Source organism: Tachyglossus aculeatus, chromosome 1 (genome assembly GCF_015852505.1).
Source record: "Tachyglossus aculeatus isolate mTacAcu1 chromosome 1, mTacAcu1.pri, whole genome shotgun sequence".
Taxonomy (NCBI): Eukaryota; Metazoa; Chordata; class Mammalia; order Monotremata; family Tachyglossidae; genus Tachyglossus; species Tachyglossus aculeatus.
This window is the reverse complement of record NC_052066.1, coordinates 9,269,536-9,294,924: the sequence shown is the minus strand read 5'-3', so window position 1 is coordinate 9,294,924 and position 25,389 is coordinate 9,269,536. Positions and strand designations below refer to the sequence as shown.

General features: G+C 45.4%; 1 protein-coding gene across 1 annotated transcript in view; it reads right to left on the bottom strand.

The window, feature by feature from the left end:
- RNF25 (ring finger protein 25) overlaps positions 1-25,098 on the bottom strand; it is a 61,651-nt gene extending 36,553 nt beyond the window's left edge. Inside the window, exons 1-3 of the mRNA XM_038748197.1 lie at positions 25,051-25,098; positions 4,104-4,178; positions 3,862-3,964 (exon numbers count right to left, since the gene is read on the bottom strand). Coding sequence (XP_038604125.1) covers positions 3,862-3,964; positions 4,104-4,178; positions 25,051-25,085 — 213 coding nt within the window. The 5' untranslated portion in view covers positions 25,086-25,098. The remainder of the gene's footprint in view (positions 1-3,861; positions 3,965-4,103; positions 4,179-25,050) is intronic.
- Positions 25,099-25,389: the final 291 nt, after the last annotated feature.

Genomic DNA, 25,389 nt, shown 5'->3' with positions numbered 1-25,389 from the left:
GCGCTTAGAACAGTGCTTGGCACTTAGTAAGTGCTTAGCAAATACCAACATTATTATTATTATTAAGTCACTTAACTTCCCTGGGCCTCAATTCCCTCAACTATAAAATGGGGGTGAAGACTGTGAGCCCCACGTGGGACAACCTGATCACCTTGTATCTATCACAGTGCTCCCTAAACTATAAAATAGGGATGAAGACTGTAAGCCCCACGGGGGACAATCTGACGACCTCGTATCTCCCCCAGCGCTTAGAACAGTGCTTGGCACGTAATAAGCGCTTAACAAATACCAACATTATTATTATTATTATTATTAAGTCACAACTTCCTTGGGCCTCAGTTCCCTCAACTGTAAAATGGGGATGAAGCCTGTGAGCCCCACCTGGGACAACCTGACCACCTTGTATCACTCCCGCCGCTTAGAACAGTGCTTGGCACATAGTAAGCACTTAACAAATACCAACATTATTATTATTACTATTAAGTCACAACTTCCCTGGGCCTCAGTTCCCTCAACTATAAAATGGGGATGAAGCCTGTGAGCCCCACGTGGGACAACCTGACCACCTTGTATCACCCCCGCCGCTTAGAACAGTGCTTGGCACATAGTAAGCGCTTAACAAATACCAACATTATTATTATTATTAAGTCCCAACTTCCCTGGGCCTCAATTCCCTCAACTATAAAATGGGGATGAAGACTGTGAACCCCACGTGGGACAATTTGACGACCTTGTATCTCCCCCAGTGCTTAGAACAGTGCTCGGCACGTAGTAAGCGCTTAACAAATACCAACATTATTATTATTACTATTAAGTCACAACTTCCCTGGGCCTCAGTTCCCTCAACTATAAAATGGGGGTGAAGACCGTGAGCCACACGTGGGACAACCTGATCACCTTGGATCTCCCCCACTGCTCCCGCAACTATAAAATGGGGATGAAGACTGTGAGCCCCACGTGGGACAAATAAGCGCTTAGTCCTGTGCTCTGCACACAGTAAGCGCTCAATCAATACGATTGAATGATTGAATGAATGAACGAATACCAACATTATTATTATTATTATTATTATTATTAAGTCACAACTTCCCTGGGCCTCAGTTCCCTCAACTATAAAATGGGGATGAAGACTGTGAGCCCCACGTGGGACAACCTCATCACCTTGGATCTCCCCCAGTGCTCCCACAACTATAAAATGGGGATGAAGACTGTGAACCCCACGTGGGACAATCTGATGACCTTGTATCTCCCCCGGCGCTTAGAACAGTGCTTGGCACATAGTAAGCGCTTAACAAATACCAACATTATTATTATTATTATTATTATTATAAGTCACAACTTCCCTGGGCCTCAGTTCCCTCAACTATAAAATGGGGATGAAGACTGTGAGCCCCACAGGGGACAGATAAGCGCTTAGTCCAGTGCTCTGCACACAGTAAGCGCTCAATCAATACGATTGAATGACTGAATGAATGAACAAATACCAACATTATTATTATTATTATTAAGTCACAACTTTCCTGGGCCTCAGTTCCCTCAACTGTCAAATGGGGATGAAAACTGTGAGCCCCACGTGGGACAATCTGACGACCTTGTATCTCCCCCAGTGCTTAGAACAGTGCTTGGCACGTAGTAAGCACTTAACAAATACCAACATTATTATTATTACTATTAAGTCACAACTTCCCTGGGCCTCAGTTCCCTCAACTATAAAATGGGGATGAAGACTCTGAGCCCCACGTGGGACAACCTCATCACCTTGGATCTCCCCCAGTGCTCCCTAAACTATAAAATGGGGGTGAAGACTGTGAGCCCCACGTGGGACAAATAAGTGCTTAGTCCAGTGCTCTGCACATGGTAAGCGCTCAATCAATACAATTGAATGATTGAACGAATACCAACATTATTATTATTATTGTTATTATTATTATTATTTATTATTAAGTCACAACTTCCCTGGGCCTCAGTTCCCTCAACTGTCAAATGGTGATGAAGACCGTGAGCCCCACGTGGAACAACCTGATCACCTTGGATCTCCCCCAGTGCTCCCGCAACTATAAAATGGGGATGAAGACTGTGAGCCCCACGGGGGACAATCTGACGACCCTGTATCTCCCCCAGTGCTTAGAACAGTGCTTGGCACATAATAAGCGCTTAACAAATACCAACATTATTATTATTATTATTATTAAGTCACAACTTCCCTGGGCCTCAGTTCCCTCAACTATAAAATGGGGGTGAAGACTGTGAGCCCCACGGGGGACAATCTGACGACCTTGTATCTCCCCCAGCGCTTAGAACAGTGCTTGGCACATAGTAAGCGCTTAACAAATACCAACATTATTATTATTACTATTAAGTCCCAACTTCCCTGGGCCTCAGTTCCCTCAACTATAAAATGGGGGTGAAGACTGTGAGGCCCACGTGGGACAACCTGATCACCTTGGATCTCCCCCAGTGCTCCCACAACTATAAAATGGGGATGAAGCCTGTGAGCCCCACGTGGGACAACCTGACCACCTTGTATCACCCCCGCCGCTTAGAACAGTGCTTGGCACATAGTAAGCGCTTACCAAATACCAACATTATTATTATTATTATTATTAAGTCACAACTTCCCTGGGCCTCAGTTCCCTCAACTATAAAATGGGGATGAAGACTGTGAACCCCACGTGGGACAATTTGACGACCGTGTATCTCCCCCAGCGCTTAGAACAGTGCTTGGCACATAGTAAGCGCTTAACAAATACCAACATTATTATTATTATTATAAGTCACAACTTCCCTGGGCCTCAGTTCCCTCAACTATAAAATGGGGATGAAGACTGTGAGCCCCACGTGGGACAAATAAGCACTTAGTCCAGTGCTCTGCACACAGTAAGCACTCAATCAATACGATTGAATGAATGAACAAATACCAACATTATTATCATTATTATTATTAAGTCACAACTTCCCTGGGCCTCAGTTCCCTCAACTATAAAATGGGGATGAAGACTGTGAGCCCCACAATCTGATGACCTTGTATCTCCCCTGGTGCTTAGAACAGTGCTTGGCACGTAGTAAGCGCTTAACAAATACCAACATTATTATTATTACTATTAAGTCCCAACTTCCCTGGGCCTCAGTTCCCTCAACTATAAAATGGGGGTGAAGACTGTGAGGCCCACGTGGGACAACCTCATCACCTTGGATCTCCCCCACTGCTCCCGCAACTATAAAATGGGGATGAAGCCTGTGAGCCCCACGTGGGACAACCTGATCACCTTGTATCTCCCCCGGTGCTTAGAACAGTGTTTGGCACATAGTAAGTGCTTAACAAATACCAACATTATTATTATTATTATTATTAAGTCACAACTTCCCTGGGCCTCAGTTCCCTCAACTATAAAATGGGGGTGAAGACTGTGAGGCCCACATGGGACAACCTGATCACCTTGGATCTCCCCCAGTGCTCCCACAACTATAAAATGGGGATGAAGACTGTGAGCCCCACGGGGGACAAATAAGCGCTTAGTCCAGTGCTCTGCACACAGTAAGCGCTCAATCAATACGATTGAATGAATGAATATATACCAACATTATTATTAAGTCACAACTTCCCTGGGCCTCAGTTCCCTCAACTATAAAATGGGGGTGAAGACTGTGAGCCCCACGTGGGACAACCTGATCACCTAGGATCTATCCCAGTGCTTAGAACAGTGCTTGGCACGTAGTAAGCGCTTAACAAATACCAACATTATTATTATTTTGGCACATAGCAAGCGCTTAAATACCAACAGTATTATTATTATTATTATTATTATTATTATCAGAGAGAGCCGGTCCCTACCGGACAGCGGGCTGGCAGGGGGTCCTCACCTGCGGAGAGACCAGCAGCACCAGGGTGAAACAGACAAACTGGGAGTCGTGGTCCTCGGCGGTGGCGGGATGGAGGGTGATGCAGATCTCCCAGGCCGCCGACCTGCGGAGGGCCGGGGAGGGGCTGAGGGGGGCGGCCCAGGGGGACAGGGGGGTCCCGCTGCCTCCCCTCTCCCTCCAGGCTTGCGGGGGGGGGGTGGGGGGTGTCCAGTCTACTGGCTCCCCCGGCCCCCCGGACGCACTTGCCGTCTCCCCGGGCCACGCGTAGCTCGTCGAGGTAGATGGACTCCAGCACCTCCACTTCAGAAGGCAGGACCCTGCGGGGAAACGAGAAAGGGGACGAGGATGGCATCCGTTAAGCGCTTACTATCAATCAATCAATCGTACTTATCATCATCATCAATCGTATTTATTGAGCGCTTCCTGTGTGCAGAGCACTAAGCGCTTGGGAAGTACAAGCTGGCAACATCTAGAGACGGTCCCTACCCAACAGTGGGCTCACAGTCTAAAAGGGGGAGACAGAGAACAAAACCGAACATACTAACGAAATAAAATAGAATGGATATGGACAAGTAAAATAGAGTAACAAATATGTACAAACATATCAATCAATCGTATTTATTGAGCGCTTACTATGTGCAGAGCACTGTACTAAGCGCTTGGGAAGTACAAATTGGCAACACATAGAGACAGTCCCTACCCAACAGTGGGCTCACGGTCTAAAAGGGGGAGACAGAGAACAGAACCAAACATACCAACAAAATAAAATAAATAGGATAGAAATGTACAAGTAAAATAAATAAATAAATAAATAAATAGAGTAATAAATATGTACAAACATATATACAGATATACAGGTGCAGGTACTTATTGAGCGCTTACTGTATGCAGAGCACTGCACTAAGCGCTTGGGAAGTACAAGTTGGCAACATATAGAGACGGTCCCCACCCAACAGTGGGCTCACTAAAACTAGGTGCCAAGCGCCTGGTCGAAGCGCGGGGGGAGGTCCGGGTCGGCAGGTTGTCCCACGTGGGGCTCACAGTCATTCAATCAATCAATCGTATTTATTGAGTGCTTACTGTGTGCAGAGCACTGGGCTAAGCGTTTGGGAAGTACAAGTTGGCAACACAATCAATCAATCGTATTTATTGAGCGCTTACTGTGTGCAGAGCACTGGACAAAGCGTTTGGGAAGTACAAGTTGGCAACACAATTATTTGTATTTATTGAGCGCTTACTGTGTGCAGAGCACTGGACTAAGCGCTTGGGAAGTACAAGTTGGCAACACAATCAATCATATTTATTGAGCGCTTACTGTGTGCAGAGCACTGTACTAAGCGCTTGGGAAGGACAAGTTGGCAACATATAGAGACGGTCCCTACCCAACAGTGGGCTCACAGTCTAGAAGTGGGCTCACAGTCAGAGCACTGTACTAAGCGTTTGGGAAGTACAAGCTGGCAACACAATCAATCAATCAATCGTATTTATTGAGCGCTTACTGTGTGCAGAGGACTGTACTAAGCACTTGGGAAGTACAAGTTGGCAACATATAGAGACGGTCCCTACCCAACAGTGGGCATTCATTCATTCAATCGTATTTATTGATAAATTCATTGACTTATTCAATAAATATTGAATTCAACTGATAAATATTCCATTTCATTCCTTCATTCAGTCGTATTTATTATTTACAAATTATTTTTATAAATACGATTGAATGAATGAATGAATGAATTTATTGAGCGCTTACTGTGTGCAGAGCACTGGACTAAACGCTTGGGAAGTACAAGTTGGCAACACACAGAGACGGTCTCTACCCAACAGTGGGCTCCCAGTCTGGAAGGGGGAGACAAGAGAACAAAACAAAACATATTAACAAAATAAAATGAATAGAATAAAGATGTACAAATAAAATAAATAATTAAAATAAATATAAATAAATAAAATAAATAAAAAACATATTAACAAAATAAAATGAATAGAATATGTACAAATGAAATACATGAATAGAGTAATAGATACATACAAACATATACACATATATACAGGTAATTGATTCAGTCAATAAATACGACAATGAATGAAAGAATTGAGGGCTTACTGTGTGCACAGCACTGGACTAAGCGCTTGGGAAGTACAAGCTGGCAACACACAGAGACAGTCCCTACCCAACAGCGGGCTCACAGTCTAGGAGGGGGAGACAGACAACAAAACAAAACATATTAACAAAATAAAATAGAATCAATATGTACAAATACAGTAAATAAATAAAATAAATATAAATAAAATAAATAAAAACACATTAACAAAATAAAATAAATAGAATATATACAAATAAAATAAAAAAATAAATAGAGTAATAAATACGTACAAACATATATACAGGTAATTGATTCGGTCAATAAACACGACAATGAATGAATGAATTGAGCGCTTACTGTGTGCAGAGCACTGGACTAAGCGCTTGGGAAGTACAAATTGGCAACATCTAGAGACAGTCCCTACCCAACAGTGGGCTCCCAGTCTAAAAGGGGGGACTGAATGAATCGAATGAAAGGTCTATGTCCCTCGTACGGCTCACAGTCTTAGTCCCCATTTTACAGATGAACAACCATGATGGCATTTATTAAGCGCTTACTATCAATCAATCCATCGTATTTATTGAGCGCTTACTGTGTGCAGAGCACTGGACTAAGCGCTTGGGAAGTCCAAGTTGGCAACATCTAGAGACGGTCCCTACCCACCAGGGGGCTCACAGGCTAGAAGGGGGAGACGGAGAACAAAACCAAACGTATTAACAAAATAAAACAAATAGAATAGATATGTACAAGTAAAATAAATTGAGTAATAAATCCATGCAAACATCTATACATATATACAGGTGCTGTGGGGAAGGGAAGGAGGTAAGGCAGGGGGGATGTGCAAAGCACTGTTCTAAGCGCTGGAAAGGTTACAAGGTGATCAGGTTGTCCCCCCGGGGGGCTCACGGTCTTACTCCCCATTTTCCAGATGGGGTCACTGAGGCCCAGAGAAGTGAAGTGACTTGCCCAGAGTCACCCAGCTGACAAGTGGCGGGGCCGGGATTTGAACCCATGACCTCTGACTGCAAAGCCCGGGCTTTTTCCTTTGAGCCACGCTGCTTCTCTAGGAAGGAACTTTCACTCATTCCTTCAATCGCATTTATTGAGCGCTTACTGTGTGCAGAGCACTGGACTAAGCGCTTGGGAAGGACAAGTTGGCAACATCTAGAGACGGTCCCTACCCAACAGTGGACTCACAGGCTAGAAAGGGGAGACAGAGAACAAAATATCTTAACAAAATAAAATAAATAGAATAAATATGTACAAATAAAATAGAGTCATAAATTCATACAAACATATACGTATATACAGGTGCTGTGGGGAGGGGAAGGAGGTAAAGCAGGGGGGATGGGGAGGGGGAGGAACTGAGGCTCAGAGAAGTGAAGCGACTTGCCCAAGGTCACACAGCAGACAAGTAGCTCATAATAATGACGGTATTTGTTAAGCGCTTACTATGTTCACTCATTCAATCATTTATTGAGCGCTTACTGTGTGCAGAGCACTGTACTAAGCGCTTGGGAAGTACAAGTTGGCAACAGGTAGAGACGGTCCCTACCCAACAGCGGCTCACAGTCTACGTGCCAGGGACTGTTCTAAACCCTGGGATGGACACAAGCAAATAATAATAATGGCATTTATTAAGCGCTTACTATGTGCAAAGCACTGTTCTAAGCGCTGGGGAGGTTACAAGGTGATCAGGTTGCCCCACAGGGGGCTCACGGCCTTCACCCCCATTTTACAGATGAGGGAACTGAGGCCCAGAGAAGTGAAGTGACCTGCCCAAAGTCACACAGCTAAGTGGCAGAGGCGGGATTTGAACCCATGACCTCTGACTCCAAAGCCGGGGCTCTTTCCGCTGAGCCACGCTGCTTCTTAGGTTGAACACAGTCCCCGTCCCACATGGGGCTCACCCTCTTAATCCCCATTTGACGGATAAGGAAACTGAGGCCCAGAGAAGTGAAGTGACCTGCCCGAAGTCACACAGCTGACAAGTGGCAGAGGCGGGATTTGAACCCATGACCTCTGACTCCAAAGCCGGGGCTCTTTCCACTGAGCCACGCTGCTTCTTAGGTTGAACACAGTCCCCGTCCCACATGGGGCTCACCCTCTTAATCCCCATTTGACGGATGAGGATACTGAGGCCCAGAGAAGTGAAGCGACCTGCCCAAGGACACATAGCTGATAAGTGGCAGAGTCAGGATTAGAACCCGGGCCCAGGCTCTAGCCACTATTGGGCCTGGCCACCCGGAGGCTCTTGTTTGGGCGCTCCTCTGTTGTTGCTGCTTTGCTGTTTCTTTAAAAAACAATGGCATTTGTTTAGCGCTTACTACGTTCCAGGCAGCGTACTAAACGTCGTGGTAGATACAAGATCAAGTTGGACACAGTCCCTGTCCCGCTTGGGGCTCACTGTCGCCATCCCCACTTGACAGATGAGGGAACTGAGGCCCAGAGAATTGAAGTGACCTGCCCATGGTCACAGGCAGACAAGCGGCAGAGCCGGGATTAGAACCCAGGACTGGGCTCCATAATAATAATAATAATGACATTTATTCATTCATTCATTCAACTGTATTTATTGAGCGCTTACTGTGTGCAGAGCACTGTCCTAAGCGCTTGGGAAGTCCAAGTTGGCAACATCTAGAGACGGTCCCTACCCAACAGTGGGCTCACAGTCTAGAAGGGGGAGACAGACAACAAAACAAAGCATATTAACAAAATAAAATAAATATGTACAAATAGAGTAATAAATACATAAAAAACATATTCATTCATTCAATCATATTTATTGAGCACGTACTGTGTGCAGAGCACTGTACTAAGCGCTTGGGAAGTCCATGTTGGCAACATATAGAGACGGTTCCTACCCAACAGTGGGCTCACAGTCTAGATGGGGGAGACAGAGAACAAAACAAAACATATTAACATAATAAAATATGTACAGATAAAATAGAGTAATAAATACATAAAAACATATTCATTCATTCAATCATATTTATTGAGCGCATACTGTGTGCAGAGCACTGTACTAAGCACTTGGGAAGTCCAAGTTGGCAACATATAGAGACGGTCCCTACCCAACAGTGGGCTCACAGTCTAGAAGGGGGAGACAGACAACAAAACAAAGCATATTAACAAAATAAAATAAATATGTACAAATATTCATATTAAGCGCTTACCATGTGCAAAGCACCATTCTAAGCACTGGGGAGGTTACAATGTAATCAGGTGGTCCCACGGGGGGCTCGCCGTCTTAATCCCCATTTTCCAGATGAGGGAACTGAGGCCCAGAGAAGTGAAGTGACTTGCCCGAAGTCACCCAGCTGACAATTGGCAGAGCCGGGATTTGAACCCATGACCTCAGACTCCAAAGCCCGGGCTCTTTCCACTGAGCCACGCTGCTTCATGCCACTCTAGGCCATGCTGCTTCTCAAGGAGCAGAAACTTGGTTTCGGGGAGGGGACCCCAGGATCCAATTTGCCTGCTCATTTTCGTCCTTATCTGTCATCGTTTCGTCTTCCCCGCTAGAGTGTGAGCTCCTTAATCAGCCTGGTATTTGTTAAGCGCTTACTATGTGCCAAGCACTGTTCTAAGCACTGCTCCTTGACTCATTCATTCATTCAATCATATTTATTGAGCGCTTACTGTGTGCAGAGCACTGTACTAAGTGCTTAGGAAGTCCAAGTTGGCAACATGTAGAGACGGTCCCTACCCAACATTCATTCATTCATTCAATCGTATTTATTGAGCGCTTACTGTGTGCAGAGCACTGGACTAAGCGCTTGGGAAGTACAAGTCGGCAACGGATAGAGACGGTCCCTCCCTGACAACGGGCTCACAGTCTAGAAGGGGGAGACAGACAACGGGCCAACTTGGACTTCCCAAGCGCTTAGTACAGTGCTCTGCACACAGTAAGCGCTCAATAAATAATTGAATGAATGAATGAACAAAACATGTGGACAGGTGCCAAGTCGTCAGAACAAACAGAATCAATCAATCAATCAATCGTATTTATTGAGCGCTTACTATGTGCAGAGCACTGTACTAAGCGCTTGGGAAGTACAAATTGGCAACACATAGAGACAGTCCCTACCCAACAGTGGGCTCACAGTCTAAAAGGGGGAGACAGAGAACAGAACCAAACATACCAACAGAATAAAATAAATAGGATAGAAATGTACAAGTAAAATAAATAAATAAATAAATAAATAGAGTAATAAATATGTACAACCATATATCCATATATACAGGTGCTGTGGGGAAGGGAAGGAGGTAAGATGGGGGGATGGAGAGGGGGACGAGGGGGAGAGGAAGGAAGGGGCTCAGTCTGGGAAGGCCTCCTGCCTTCCCAGAAGTAAAGATAGATTCAGTCATTCATTCAGTTGTATTTATTGAGCGCTTACTGTGTGCAGAGCACTGGACTAAGCGCTTGGGAAGTACAAGTCGGCAACAGATAGAGACGGTCCCTCCCTGACAACGGGCTCACAGTCTAGAAGGGGGAGACAGACAACAAAACAAAACATGTGGACAGGTGTCAAGTCGTCAGAACAAATAGAAGTAAAGCTACGCTCAGCCATTCATTCAATTGTATTTATTGAGCGCTTACTGTGTGCAGAGCACTGTACTAAGCGCTTGGGAAGTACAAGTCGGCAACAGATAGAGACGGTCCCTCCCCGACAACGGGCTCACAGTCTAGAAGGGGGAGACAGACAACAAAACAAAACATGTGGACAGGTGCCAAGTCGTCAGAACAAGTAGAAGTAAAGCTACGTTCAGTCACTCATTCAATTGTATTTATTGAGCGCTTACTGTGTGCACAGCACTGGACTAAGCGCTTGGGAAGGACAAGTCGGCAACATCTAGAGACGGTCCCTCCCCGACAATGGGCTCACAGTCTAGAAGGGGGAGACAGACAACAAAACAAAACACGTGGACAGGTGCCAAGTCGTCAGAACAAATAGAAGTAAAGCTACGTTCAGTCATAATTGTATTTATTGAGCGCTTACTGTGTGCAGAGCACTGTACTAAGCGCTTGGGAAGTACAAGTTGGCAACAGATAGAGATGGTCCCTCCCCGACAACGGGCTCACAGTCTAGAAGGGGGAGACAGACAACAAAACAAAACATGTGGACAGGTGCCAAGTCGTCAGAACAAATAGAAGTAAAGCTACGTTCAGTCATTCATTCAATTGTATTTATTGAGCGCTTACTGTGTGCAGAGCACTGGACTAAGCGCTTGGGAAGTACAAGTTGGCAACAGATAGAGATGGTCCCTCCCCGACAACGGGCTCACAGTCTAGAAGGGGGAGACAGACAAGAGAAAAAAGCACGTAGATGGATGTCAAGTCAAGCAGTTTCAATCAGCTTGCCCTCCCCACGGGGTCCGTCTCCTAGAGATTATAGGTTTTCATCGAGCGCCCTGCCAGGCGCGGTGCGCTGTACTGAGCGCCGACGGAGGGGAAGAGAACAGGAAACGCAAGAGACGCGTCTGCCGCCCCACGGCCGAGGGTCCGGGACCCTCTGAGAAGCAGCGTGGCTCAGTGGAAAGAGCCCGGGCTTTGGAGTCAGAGGTCATGGGTTCAAATTCCGCTCCGCCAATTGTCAGCTGGGAGACTTTGGGCAAGTCACTTCACTTCCCTGGGCCTCAGTGACCTCAAACTGTAAAATGGGGATGAAGACTGTGAGCCCCACATGGGACAATCTGATCACCTTGTATCCTCCCCAGCAATTATAACAGTGCTTTGCATATAGTAAGCACTTAAACACCAAAATTATTATTATTATTCTCTGGGCCTCAGTGACCTCATCGGTCAAACGGGGATGAAGACTCGTGAGCCCCCCGTGGGCCAACCCCATCACCCTGTCACCTCCCCAGCGCTTAGAATGGTGCTTTGCACATAGTAAGCACTTAAATACCAAAATTATTATTATTATTCTTACCTCCTATTACGTCTTACCTCCTTCCCTTCCCCACAGCACCTGTATATATGTATATATGGTTGTACATATTTATTACTCTATTTATTTATTTATTTATTTATTTTACTTGTACATTTCTATCCTACTTATTTTATTTTGTTGGTATGTTTGGTTCTGTTCTCTGTCTCCCCCTTTTAGACTGTGAGCCCACTGTTGGGTAGGGACTGTCTCTATGTGATGCCAATTTGTACTTCCCAAGCGCTTAGTACAGTGCTCTGCACATAGTAAGCGCTCAATAAATACGATTGATTGATTGATTGATTATTCTCTGGGCCTCAGTGACCTCATCAGTCAAACGGGGAGGAAGACTTGTGAGCCCCCCGTGGGCCAACCCCATCACCTTGTCACCTCCCCAGCGCTCAGAACGGTGCTTTGCACATAGTAAGCGCTTAACAAATACCAAAATTATTATTATTATTATTCTCTGGGCCTCAGTGACCTCATCAGTCAAACGGGGAGGAAGACTTGTGAGCCCCCCGTGGGCCAACCCCATCACCCTGTCACCTCCCCAGCGCTCAGAACGGTGCTTTGCACATAGTAAGCGCTTAATACCAAAATTATTATTATTATTATTCTCTGGGCCTCAGTGACCTCACCGGCCTAACGGGGATGAAGACTTGTGAGCCCCCCGTGGGCCAACCCCATCACCTTGTCACCTCCCCAGCGCTCAGAACGGTGCTTTGCACATAGTAAGCACTTAAATACCAAAATTATTATTATTATTCTCTGGGCCTCAGTGACCTCACCGGTCAAATGGGGATGAAGACTTGTGAGCCCCCCGTGGGCCAACCCCATCACCTTGTAACCTCCCCAGCGCTTAGAACGGTGCTTTGCACATAGTAAGCGCTTAACAGACACCAAAATTATTATTATTCTCTGGGCCTCAGTGACCTCACCGGTCAAACGGGGATGAAGACTTGTGAGCCCCCCGTGGGCCAACCCCATCACCTTGTAACCTCCCCAGTGCTCAGAACAGTGCTTTGCACATAGTAAGCGCTTAACAAATACCAAAATTATTATTATTATTATTCTCTGGGCCTCAGTGACCTCATCGGTCAAACGGGGATGAAGGCTTGTGAGCCCCCCGTGGGCCAACCCCATCACCTTGTCACCTCCCCAGCGCTTAGAATGGTGCTTTGCACATAGCAAGCGCTTAACAGACACCAAAATTATTATTATTATTCTCTGGGCCTCAGTGACCTCACCGGTCAAACGGGGATGAAGACTTGTGAGCCCCCCGTGGGCCAACCCCATCACCTTGTCACCTCCCCAGCGCCTTAGAACAGTGCGTTGCACATAGCAAGCGCTTAACACATACCAAAATTATTATTGTTATTATTATGATTATTGGCGGTGGCACGACTCCACCCGAGCTGGGCTGCCCTGAGTCACCGCGGGCACCTCAGGGACGCGGCTTCCCTGTAAACGCGAGCGCTTCGCCCTCGATTACGCCCTCGGCGCCTCGTTATCCGAGGGTGCAGGAGGACGCAGCCCAGCCCGCACCCTCCGCTCACCTCCTCCCCGTTAGGCCTCGTTCTCGCCCGTCCCGCCGTCGACCCCCGGCCCACGTCCTCCCCCGGGCCCGGAATGCCCCCAATCCCTCTGCCCATCCGCCGAGCTCGCTCTCTTCCTCCCTTCAAATCCCTCCTGAGAGCTCACCTCCTCCAGGAGGCCTTCCCACACTCAACCCCCTTTTCCCTCTCCTCCTCCCCATCCCCTCCGCCCTACCTCCTTCCCCTCCCCACAGCACCTGTATATACGTTTGTCCAGATTACTCTATTTTTCTTGTACCTATTTACTCTTCTATTTCTTTTGCTCATGATGTGCATTTAGCTTTTTATTACTCTATTTAATTTTCTTGTCCCTATTGACTATTCGATTTCTTTTGTTAATGCTGTGCATTTAGCTTTAATTCTATTTGTTCTGACCACCTGACACCTGTCCACTGGGTTTGTCTTCTTGTCCGTCTCCCCCTTCTAGCCTGTGAGCCCGTCGTTGGGTAGGGACCGTCTCTAGATGTTGCCGGCTTGGACTTCCCAAGCGCTTAGTACAGTGCTCTGCGCCCAGTAAGCGCTCAACAAATACCAACAATATAATAATAATAATAATAATAATAATGGCATTTGTTCATCATCACCATCTATTTATTTATTTTATTTGTACATATCTATTCTATTTATTTTATTTTGTTAGTATGTTTGGTTTTGTTCTCTGTCTCCCCCTTCTAGACTGTGAGCCCACTGTTGGGTAGGGACCATCTCTAGATGTTGCCAACTTGGACTTCCCGAGCGCTTAGTACAGTGCTCTGCACCCAGTAAGCGCTCAACAAATACCAACACTATAATAATAATAATAATAATAATAATGATGGCATTTGTTCATCATCATCATCTATTTATTTATTTATTTTGTTTGTGCATATCTATTCTATTTATTTTATTTTGTTAGTATGTTTGGTTTTGTTCTCTGTCTCCCCCTTTTAGACTGTGAGCCCACTGTTGGGTAGGGACTGTCTCTAGATGTTGCCAATTTGTACTTCCCGAGCGCTTAGTACAGTGCTCTGCACACAGTAAGCGCTCAATAAATACGATTGATGATGATGAGGATGATGACCGTCTATATATAAAATAAATAGAATAAATATGTACAAATAAAATCAATCAATCAATCGCATTTATTGAGCGCTTGCTGTGTGCAGAGCACTGGACTAAGCGCTTGGGAAGTCCAAGTTGGCAACATCCAGAGACGGTCCCTACCCACCAGTGGGCTCACAGTCTAAAAGGGGGAGACAGAGAACAAAACCAAGCATACTCACAAAATAAAATAAATAGAATAGACATGTACAAGTAAAATAAAATAAATAAATAGAGTAATAAATATGTACAAGCATATATACATATTTGTTAAGCGCTTACTATGGGCAAAGCACTGTTCTAAGCGCTGGGGAGGTTCCAAGTTGATCAGGCTGTCCCACAGAGGGCTCACAATCTTAATCCCCATTTTACAGGTGAGGTAACTGAGGCCCGGAGAAGGGAAGTGATTTGCCCCAAATCACCCAGCTGACAAGTGGCGGAGCCGGGATTTGAACCCGTGACCTCTGACTCCAAAGCCCGGGCTCTTTTCCACTGAGCCACGCTGCTTCTCTTATTATGTGCGAGGCACAGTTAAGTGTGGGACTGTGAGCCTGCTGTTGGGTAGGGACCGTCTCTGTATGTTGCCAACTTGGACTTCCCAAGCGCTCAGTACAGTGCTCTGCACACGGTAAGCGCTCAATAAATACGATTGATTGATTGGAGACAGGCAAATCAGGTTGGACACAATCCCTGTCCCCCGTGGGGCTCCCAGTCTCAATCCTCATTTTCCAGATGAGGGAACTGAGGGCCAGAGAAGTGAAACGACTTGCCCAAGGTCACACAGCAGACAAGGGGCGAAGCCTCACGTTAGAACCCATGACCTCCTGACTCGTTGTTGGGTAGGGACGGTCTCTATATGGTGCCAACTTGCCCAGAGAAGTGAAGTGACTGGCCCGGAGTCACCCAGCTGACAGTTGGCGGAGCCGGGATTTGAACCCCTGACCTCTGACTCCAAAGCCCGGGCTCTTTCCGCTGAGCCGCGCTGCTTCTCTGAAGTGAAGGGACTTGACCAAAGTCACACAGCCGACAACTGACGGAGCCGGGATTTGAACCCATGACAGACTCCACAGCCCGTGCTCTTTCCACTGAGTACACTGCTCCTCTATTTCTATATATCTGTGTATATATATATACATACACATATACATATATACACATATACACACATATATACACATACATACACATACATACACACACACATATATACACACATATATACATACACATACACACATATGCATGCACATATGTACATATACATGCACATACATACATATACATACACATATGCACATATACACACATATATGCACATATACACATATATACATATATATGCACATATATACATATACATACACATATATACATATACATACACACATACATACACACATATACATATTTATACGCATATATGCATATATATATACACATATACATATATACACACATATATACACACATACATATATACACACACATATACATATATATACACATATACACACATATATATACACATACATACATATATATACACATACATACATATATACATATATACACATATACACACATATATACACATCTATACATATATACATATACATACATCTATGTATATATATGTATATATATACACATACATATACATACATATATTATATATATATACACAGATATATAGAAATAGAGAAGCAGTATGTATATATATTATGTATATATCTACATCTACAGATATATCTAGATATATGCATCTAGATATATCTATAATTCTATTTATACTGATGCTATTGATGCCTGTTTACTTGTTTTGATGTCTGTCTCCCCGCTTCTAGACTGTGAGCCTGTTGTGGACAGGGATTGTCTCCGCTGCTGAACTGCACTTTCCAAGCGCTTAAAAAGCGCTCCAAGTGCTTAGAGAAGCAGCGTGGCTCAGTGGAAAGAGCCCGGGCTTTGGAGTCAGAGGTCATGGGTTCAAATCCCGGCACCGCCAACTGTCAGCTGGGTGACTCTGGGCCAGTCATTTCACTTCTCTGGGCCTCCGTTCCCTCACCTGGAAAACAGGGATGAAGACTGTGAGCCCCCCGTGGGACAACCTGATCACTTTGCAACCTCCCCAGCGCTTAGAGCAGTGCTTTGCAAGTAGTAAGTGCTTAATAAATGCCATTATTATTATTATTTTATAAAAACCAGCACTTAGAACAGTACCCAGCACTTAGAACGGTGCTTTGCACATAGTAAGCACTTAATAAACACCATTATTATTATTATTATTTTATTAAAACCAGCGCTTAGAACAGTGCTTTGCACATAGTAAGCGCTTAATAAACGCTATTATTATTATTTTATTAAAACCAGCGCTTAGAACAGTGCTTTGCACATAGTAAGCACTTAATAAACGCCATTATTATTATTATTTTATTAAAACCAGCGCTTAGAACAGTGCTTTGCACATAGTAAGCGCTTAATAAACGCCATTATTATTATTTTATTAAAACCAGCGCTTAGAACAGTGCTTTGCACATAGTAAGCGCTTAATAAACGCCATTATTATTTTATTAAAACCAGCGCTTAGAACAGTGCTTTGCACATAGTAAGCGCTTAATAAATGCCATTATAATTGTTATTTTATTAAAGCCAGTGCTTAGAACAGTGCTTTGCACATAGTAAGCGCTTAATAAATGCCATTATAATTGTTATTTTATTAAAGCCAGTGCTTAGAACAGTGCTTTGCACATAGTAAGTGCTTAATAAACGCCATTATTATTTTATTAAAACCAGTGCTTAGAACAGTGCTTTGCACATAGTAAGCGGTTAACAAATGCCATTATTATTATTATTTTATTAAAACCAGCACTTAGAACAGTGCTTTGCACATAGTAAGCGCTTAATAAATGCCATTATTATTATTATTTTATTAAAACCAGCGCTTAGAACAGTGCTTTGCACATAGTAAGCAGCGTGGCTCATTGGAAAGAGCCCGGGCTTTGGAATCAGAGGTCATGGGTTCAAATCCCAGCTCCGCCAACAGTCAGCTGTGTGACTTTGGGCAAGTCGCTTCACTTCTCTGGGCCTCAGTTCCCTCATCTGTAAAATGGGGATGAAGACTGTGAGCCCCAAGTGGGATATATGTTGCCAATTTGTCCTTCCCAAGCGCTTAGTACAGTGCTCTGCACATAGTAGGCGCTCAATACGATTGATGATGATGATAACCTGATCACCTTGTATCCTCCCCAGCGCTTAGAGCCCACTGTTGGGTAGGGACTGTCTCTATATGTTGCCAATTTGTACTTCCCAAGCGCTTAGTACAGTGCTCTGCACATAGTAAGCGCTCAATAAATACGATTGATGATGATGATGCTTGGAACATTGTAAGCGCTCAACAAATGCCATCATTATTATTAGTAAGCGCTTAACAAATACCAAAATTATTATTATGATGATTACAGTGCTCTGCACACAGTAAGTGCTCAATAAATCTGAATGAATAATAAGCGCTTAAATACCATCACTGTTATTGTTATGCAACCTGGGGTGGGTCGTGGAGCACAGTGAGGGGAGAGAAGCAGTGTAGTAGACAGAAACCGGGCCTGGGAGATGGAAGGACCTGGGTTCTAATCCCGGCTCTGCCACTTGTCTGCTGGGTGACCTTGGGCAAGTCCCTTCCCTTCTCTGGGCCTCAGTTGCCTCACCTGGAAAATGGGGATGAAGACGGTGAGCCCCACGTGGGACTGTGAGCCCACTGTTGGGCAGGGACCGTCTCTAGATGTTGCCAATTTGTACTTCCCAAGCGCTTAGTACAGTGCTCTGCACACAGTAAGCGCTCAATAAATACGATTGATGATGATGACAGATGATGATGTACCCATAATAAGACACAGATGAGTGCTTGGCACATAAGCGCCTAACAAGTGCCATAATTATTATGTGGCACATGCACTGTGTCCAACCTGGTCGTGTGGTATCGACCCCAGTGCTTAGTACAGTGCCTGGCACATAGTAGGTGCTTCGAATACCATTTAAAAAAAAGGGGGGGAGGGGTGACACTGCAACAGGAGGGATTCAGGTCAGACATCAGTTGGTTTCTCTGGGTCTCAGTTCCCCTCCTCTGTAAAATGGGGATGAAGACTGGGAGCCCCATGTGGGACAGGGACTGTGTCCAACTCAATTTGCTTGTATAATAATAATATAATTAAAAATAAAATAATAAATAAATAATAAATGAAATTAATTATTTCATAAATAAAAAATATAAATTATTATATGTTAAGATTATATAATTATATATCATATCATATTAAATTAATATATTATATGTAATAATTATATGTTAAAATGAATATGAAAAGATTTTATAAATAAATAAAATAAAATTATTAATAATGAATAAAATTGTTAATGATAATACTGGCATTTATTAAGCGCTTACTATGTGCAAAGCACTGTTCTAAGCGCTGAGAAGGTTACAATCAATCAATCAATCTGTCTCCCCCTTCTAGACGGTGAGCGCTTTGTTGGGAAGGGATTGTCTCTATCTGTTGCCGAATTGTACTTCCCAAGCGCTTAGTACAGTGCTCTGCACACAGTAGGCGCTCAGTAAATATGACTGAATGAATGAATCAATCAATCATACTTACTGAGCACTTACTGTGTTCAGAGCACTGAACTAAGCGCTTGAGAAGTACAAGTTACAAGTACAAGGTGATCAGGCGGTCCCTCGTGGGGCTCACAGTCTTAATCCCCATTTTCCAGATGAGGTAACCGAGGCACAGGGAAGTTGAATAATAATAATAATAATAATAATAATGGCATTTATTAAGCACTTACTATGTGCGCAGCACTGTTCTAAGCGCTGGGGGGGAATACAAGGTGATCAGGTTGTCCCACGTGGGGCTCACAGTCTTCATCCCCACTTTACAGATGAGGGAACTGAGGCCCAGAGAAGTGAAGTGACTTGCCCAAAGTCACACAGCGGACAAGTGGCGGAGCCGGAATTCGAACCCATGACCTCTGACTCCAAAGCCCGGGCTCTTTCCTACTGAGCCATGCTGCTTCTCTGTATCCATCCCAGCGCTTAGTCCCGTAGCTGCCTGTCAGATAACAATGATGGTATTTGTTAAGCGCTTACTATGTGCCAAGCACTGTTCTAAGCGCTGGGCGGGGAGAGATACAAGGTGATCAGGTTGTCCCATAGGGGGCTCACAGCCTTCATCCCCGTTTGACAGATGAGGGAACTGAGGCCCAGAGAAGTGAAGTGACTTGCCCAAGGTCACCCAGCACACAACTGAATATGATGGGATTAGAACGCAGGACCTTCCGACTCCCAGCCATACCTTCATTCATTCATTCAATCGTACTTATTGAGCGCTTACTGTGTGCAGAGCACTGGACTAAGCGCTTGGGAAGTCCAAGTTGGCAACATCTAGAGACGGTCCCTACCCGACAGCGGGCTCACAGTCTAGAAGGGGGCGACGGACAACAAGACAGAACGTATTAATTTTATTTTTTTAATTAATATTTATTTTGTTAGTATGTTCGGTTTTGTCTCCCCCTTTTAGACTGTGAGCCCACTGTTGGGTAGGGACTGTCTCTATATGTTGCCAATCTGTACTTCCCAAGCGCTTAGTCCAGTGCTCTGCACCCAGTAAGCGCTCAATAAATACGATTGATGATGATGATATTAACAAAATAAAATAAATAGAATAAATATGTATAAATAAAATAAATATAAATAGAGTAATAAATCCGTACAAACGTATATACATAAATACAGGTGCTGTGGGGAGGGGAAGGAGGTAAGGCGGGGGGATGGGGATGGCTAGCCACATGCTAGCCACATTGCTTCTAATAATAATAATATTAATAATAACAGTGATGATATTTGTTAAGTGTTTACTATGTGCCAAACACTTTTCTAAGCGCTGGGGGGGATATAAGGTGATCAGGTTGTCCCGCGTGGGGCTCACAGTCTCTAGATGCCGCCAACTTGGACTTCCCAAGCGCTCAGTACAGTGTTCTGCACACAGTAAGCGCTCAATAAATACGACTGAATGAATGAATGTAGCTCTAATTCTATTTATTCAGATGACTTGACGCCTGACCACATATTTTGTTTTGTTGCCTGTCTCCCCCTTCTAGACTGTGAGCCCGTTGTTGGGTAGGGACCGTCTCTAGATGTTACCGACTTGGACTTCCCAAGCGCTTAGTACAGTGCTCTGCACACAGTAAGCGCTCAATAAATACGATTGAATGAATGAAGGAATGACCATCTCTAGATGCTGCCAACGTGTACTTCCCAAGCGCTTAGTCCAGTGCTCTGCACATAGTCAAGCGCTCAAGAAATACGATTGAATGAATGAATGACCGTCTCTCTATGTTGCCAACTTGTACTTCCCAAGCGCTTAGTCCAGTGCTCTGCACACAGTAAGCGCTCAATAAATACGATTGAATGAATGACCATCTCTAGATCAATCAATCAATCGTATTTATTGAGCGCTGACTGTGTGCAGAGCACTGGACTAAGCGCTTGGGAAGTACAAGTCGGCAACACATAGAGACGGTCCCTAACCAACAGCGGGCTCACAGTCTAGAAGGGAGAGGCAGAGAACAAAACCAAACATACTGACAAAATTAAATAAATAGAATAGATATGTACAAGATAAACAGAGTAATAAATATGTACAAACATATATCCATATATACAGGTTGCCCACTTGGACTTCCCAAGCGCTTAGTCCAGTGCTCTGCACACAGTAAGCGCTCAATAAGTATGATTGAATGAATGAAGGAATGACCGTCTCTAGATGTTGCCAACTTGTCCTTCCCAAGCGCTTAGTCCAGTGCTCTGCACACAGTCAGCGCTCAATAAATACGACTGAATGAATGACCGTCTCTAGATATTGCCAACTTGTCCTTCCCAAGCGCTTAGTCCAGTGCTCTGCACAGAGTAAGCGCTCAATAAATACGATTGAATGACTGAATGACCGTCTCTAGATGCTGCCCACTTGTCCTTCCCAAGCGCTTAGTCCAGTGCTCTGCACACAGTCAGCGCTCAATAAGTATGATTGAATGAATGAATGACCGTCTCTAGATGTTGCCCACTTGTCCTTCCCAAGCGCTCAGTCCAGTGCTCTGCACACAGTAAGCGCTCAATAAATATGATTGAATGAATGAAGGAATGACCATCTTTATATGTTGCTGACTTGTACTTCCCAAGCGCTTAGTCCAGTGCTCTGCACACAGGAAGCGCTCAATATGATTGAATGAATGAAGGAATGACCATCTTTATATGTTGCTGACTTGTACTTCCCAAGCGCTTAGTCCAGTGCTCTGCACACATTAAGCGCTCAATAAATACGATTGAATGAATGAAGGAATGACCGTCTCTATCTGTTGCCGACTTGCCCTTCCCAAGCGCTTAGTCCAGGCTCTGCACGCAGTCAGCACTCAATAAATACGACTGATTGAACGAAGGTATGACCCTCTCTATATGTTGCCAACTTGTGCCTCCCAAGCGCTTAGTCCAGTGCTCCGCACACGGTAAGCGCTCAATAAATACGATCGAATGAATGAAGCAACGACCGTCTCTAAATGCTGCCGACTTGTCCTTCCCAAAAGCTTAATCCAGTGTTCTGCACACAGTAGGCGCTCAATAAATACGATTGAATGAATGAAGGAATGCAACTTGGACTTCCCAAGCGCTTAGTCCAGTGCTCTGCACACAGTAGGCGCTCAATAAATACGACTGAATGAATGAATGACCGTCTCTAGATGCTGCCCACTTGTCCTTCCCAAGCGCTTAGTCCAGTGCTCTGCACACAGGAAGCGCTCAATAAGTACGACTGAATGAATGACCGGCTCAAGATGTTGCCAACTTGGACTTCCCAAGCGCTTAGCCCAGTGCTCTGCACACAGTAAGCGCTTAATAAATACGATAGAATGAATGAATGACCGTCTCTAGATGCTGCCAACTTGTCCTTCCCAAGCGCTTAGTCCAGTGCTCTGCACACAGTAAGCGCTCAATACATATGATTGATTGAATGAAGGAATGACCGTCTCTAGATGTTGCCAACTTGTCCTTCCCAAGCGCTTAGTCCAGTGCTCTGCACACAGTAAGAGCTCAGTAAATATGACTGAATGACTGAATGACCATCTCTAGATGTTGCCAACTTGTCCTTCCCAAGCGCTTAGTCCAGTGCTCTGCACACAGTAAGCACTCAATAAATACGATTGAATAAATGAAGGAATGACCATCTCTAGATGCTGCCGACTTGTCCTTCCCAAGCGCTCAGTACAGTGCTCTGCACACAGGAATGACCTCTCTAGATCAATCAATCAATTGTATTTATTGAGCGCTTACTGTGTGCAAAGCACTGTACTAAGCGCTTGGGAAGTCCAAGTTGGCAACATATAGAGACGGTCCCTACCCAACAGTGGGCTCACAGTCTAGAAGGGGGGAGACAGAGAACAAAACCAAACATACTAACAAAATAAAGTAGAATAGATATGTGCAAGATAAATAAATAGAGTAATAAATATGTACAGACACATATCCATATATACGTGTTATATACAGACATATAGATGTTGCCAACTTGCACTTCCCAAGCGCTTAGTCCAGTGCTCTGCACACAGTAAGCGCTCAATAAGTACGACTGAATGAATGAATGACCGTCTCTAGATGTTGCCCACTTGTCCTTCCCAAGCGCTTAGTCCAGTGCTCTGCACACAGTAAGCGCTCACTAAGTACGACTGACTGAATGAATGAATGACTGTCCTTAGATGCTGCCCACTTGTCCTTCCCAAGCGCTTAGTCCAGTGCTCTGCACACAGGAAGCGCTCAATAAGTACGACTGAATGAATGACCGGCTCAAGATGTTGCCAACTTGGACTTCCCAAGCGCTTAGCCCAGTGCTCTGCACACAGTAAGCGCTCAATAAATACGATAGAATGAATGAATGACCGTCTCTAGATGCTGCCAACTTGTCCTTCCCAAGCGCTTAGTCCAGTGCTCTGCACACAGTAAGCGCTCAATAAATACGATTGAATGAAGGAATGACCATCTTTATATGTTGCTGACTTGTACTTCCCAAGCGCTTAGTCCAGTGCTCTGCACACAGGAAGCGCTCAATAAATGCGATTGAATGAATGAAGGAATGACCGTCTTTATCCATTGCCGACTTGCACTTCCCAAGCGCTTAGTACAGTGCTCTGCATACAGTCAGCGCTCAATACGATTGAATGAATGAAGGAATGACCATCTTTATATGTTGCCGACTTGTCCTTCCCAAGCGCTTAGTCCAGTGCTCTGCACACGGTCAGCGCTCAATAAATACGACTGAATGAATGACCGTCTCTAGATATTGCCAACTTGTCCTTCCCAAGCGCTTAGTCCAGTGCTCTGCACACAGTCAGCGCTCAATAAATACGATTGAATGACTGAATGACCGTCTCTAGATGCTGCCCACTTGTCCTTCCCAAGCGCTCAGTCCAGTGCTCTGCACACAGTAGGCGCTCAATAAATGACCGTCTCTAGATGTTGCCCAAATTTAAAATAAACACAGTAAGCGCTCAATAAGTACGATTGAACGAATGAATGACCGTCTCTAGATGCTGCCCACTTATTTATTACTCTACTTATTTATTTATTTATCTTACTTGTACGTTTCTATCCTATTTATTTCATTTTGTTGGTATGTTTGGTTCTGTTCTCCGTCTCCCCCTTTTAGACTGGGAGCCCACTGGTGGGTAGGGACTGTCTCTAGATGTTGCCAACTTGGACTTCCCGAGCGCTTAGTACAGTGCTCTGCACATAGTAAGCGCTCAATAAATACGATGGATTGATTGCTCTGCACACAGGAAGCGCTCAGTAAGTAGGGCTGAATGAATGAATGAATGACCGTCCTCAGGTGTTGCCCACTTGTCCTTCCCAAGCGCTCAGTACAGTGCTCTGCACACAGTAGGCGCTCAATAAGTACGATTGATTGATTGCTCTGCACACAGGAAGCGCTCAATAAGTAGGGCTGAATGAATGAATGAATGACCGTCCTCAGGTGTTGCCCACTTGTCCTTCCCAAGCGCTCAGTACAGTGCTCTGCACACAGTAGGCGCTCAATAAGTACGATTGATTGATTGCTCTGCACACAGGAAGCGCTCAATAAGTAGGGCTGAATGAATGAATGAATGAATGACCGTCCTCAGGTGTTGCCCACTTGTCCTTCCCAAGCGCTCAGTACAGTGCTCTGCACACAGTAGGCGCTCAATAAGTACGACTGAGTGAATGAATGAATGACTAAATAAGATGGAATGGATGAATGGCGCTGTGAGGGGCTGAGGGAAGCCGGGGGGGGGGGGGGAGGGGAGAGGCGCGCGCAAGCGCGCCCCCTCGTGGCCCCCACCGGACTGGACCGGACCGGACCGGACTGGACCGGACCGGACCGGACCGGACCGGACCGGACCGGACCATCCCCCCCCACCCCTCAGTGGCGGTACCAGTCCTCGTCTCCGGCCGCCGCCCCCTCAGCCATCACCGCCGTCGCCGCCGCCATCTCCGACCGCCTCAGCCGGAACCGGAAGTAGCCCCCCCCGCCGCGGGAGGGGGCGGGGGCAGGGGAGGGAGGGGTACGCATGCGCATTTGCAGGGGTAGGACAGAAAGGAGGGGTGCGCGTGCGCGGGAGGGGTGGGGAGAAGGGCGGGGTACGCAGGCGCACTGGGAGGGGCCGGGGGCGGAGTGGGGCGGGAAGGAAGGAGGCGCGCGCATGCGCGGGAGGGGGAGCAGGGCAGCATGCGCCTGCGCGTGGAAAGTACAATTCGGCAACGGATAGAGGCAA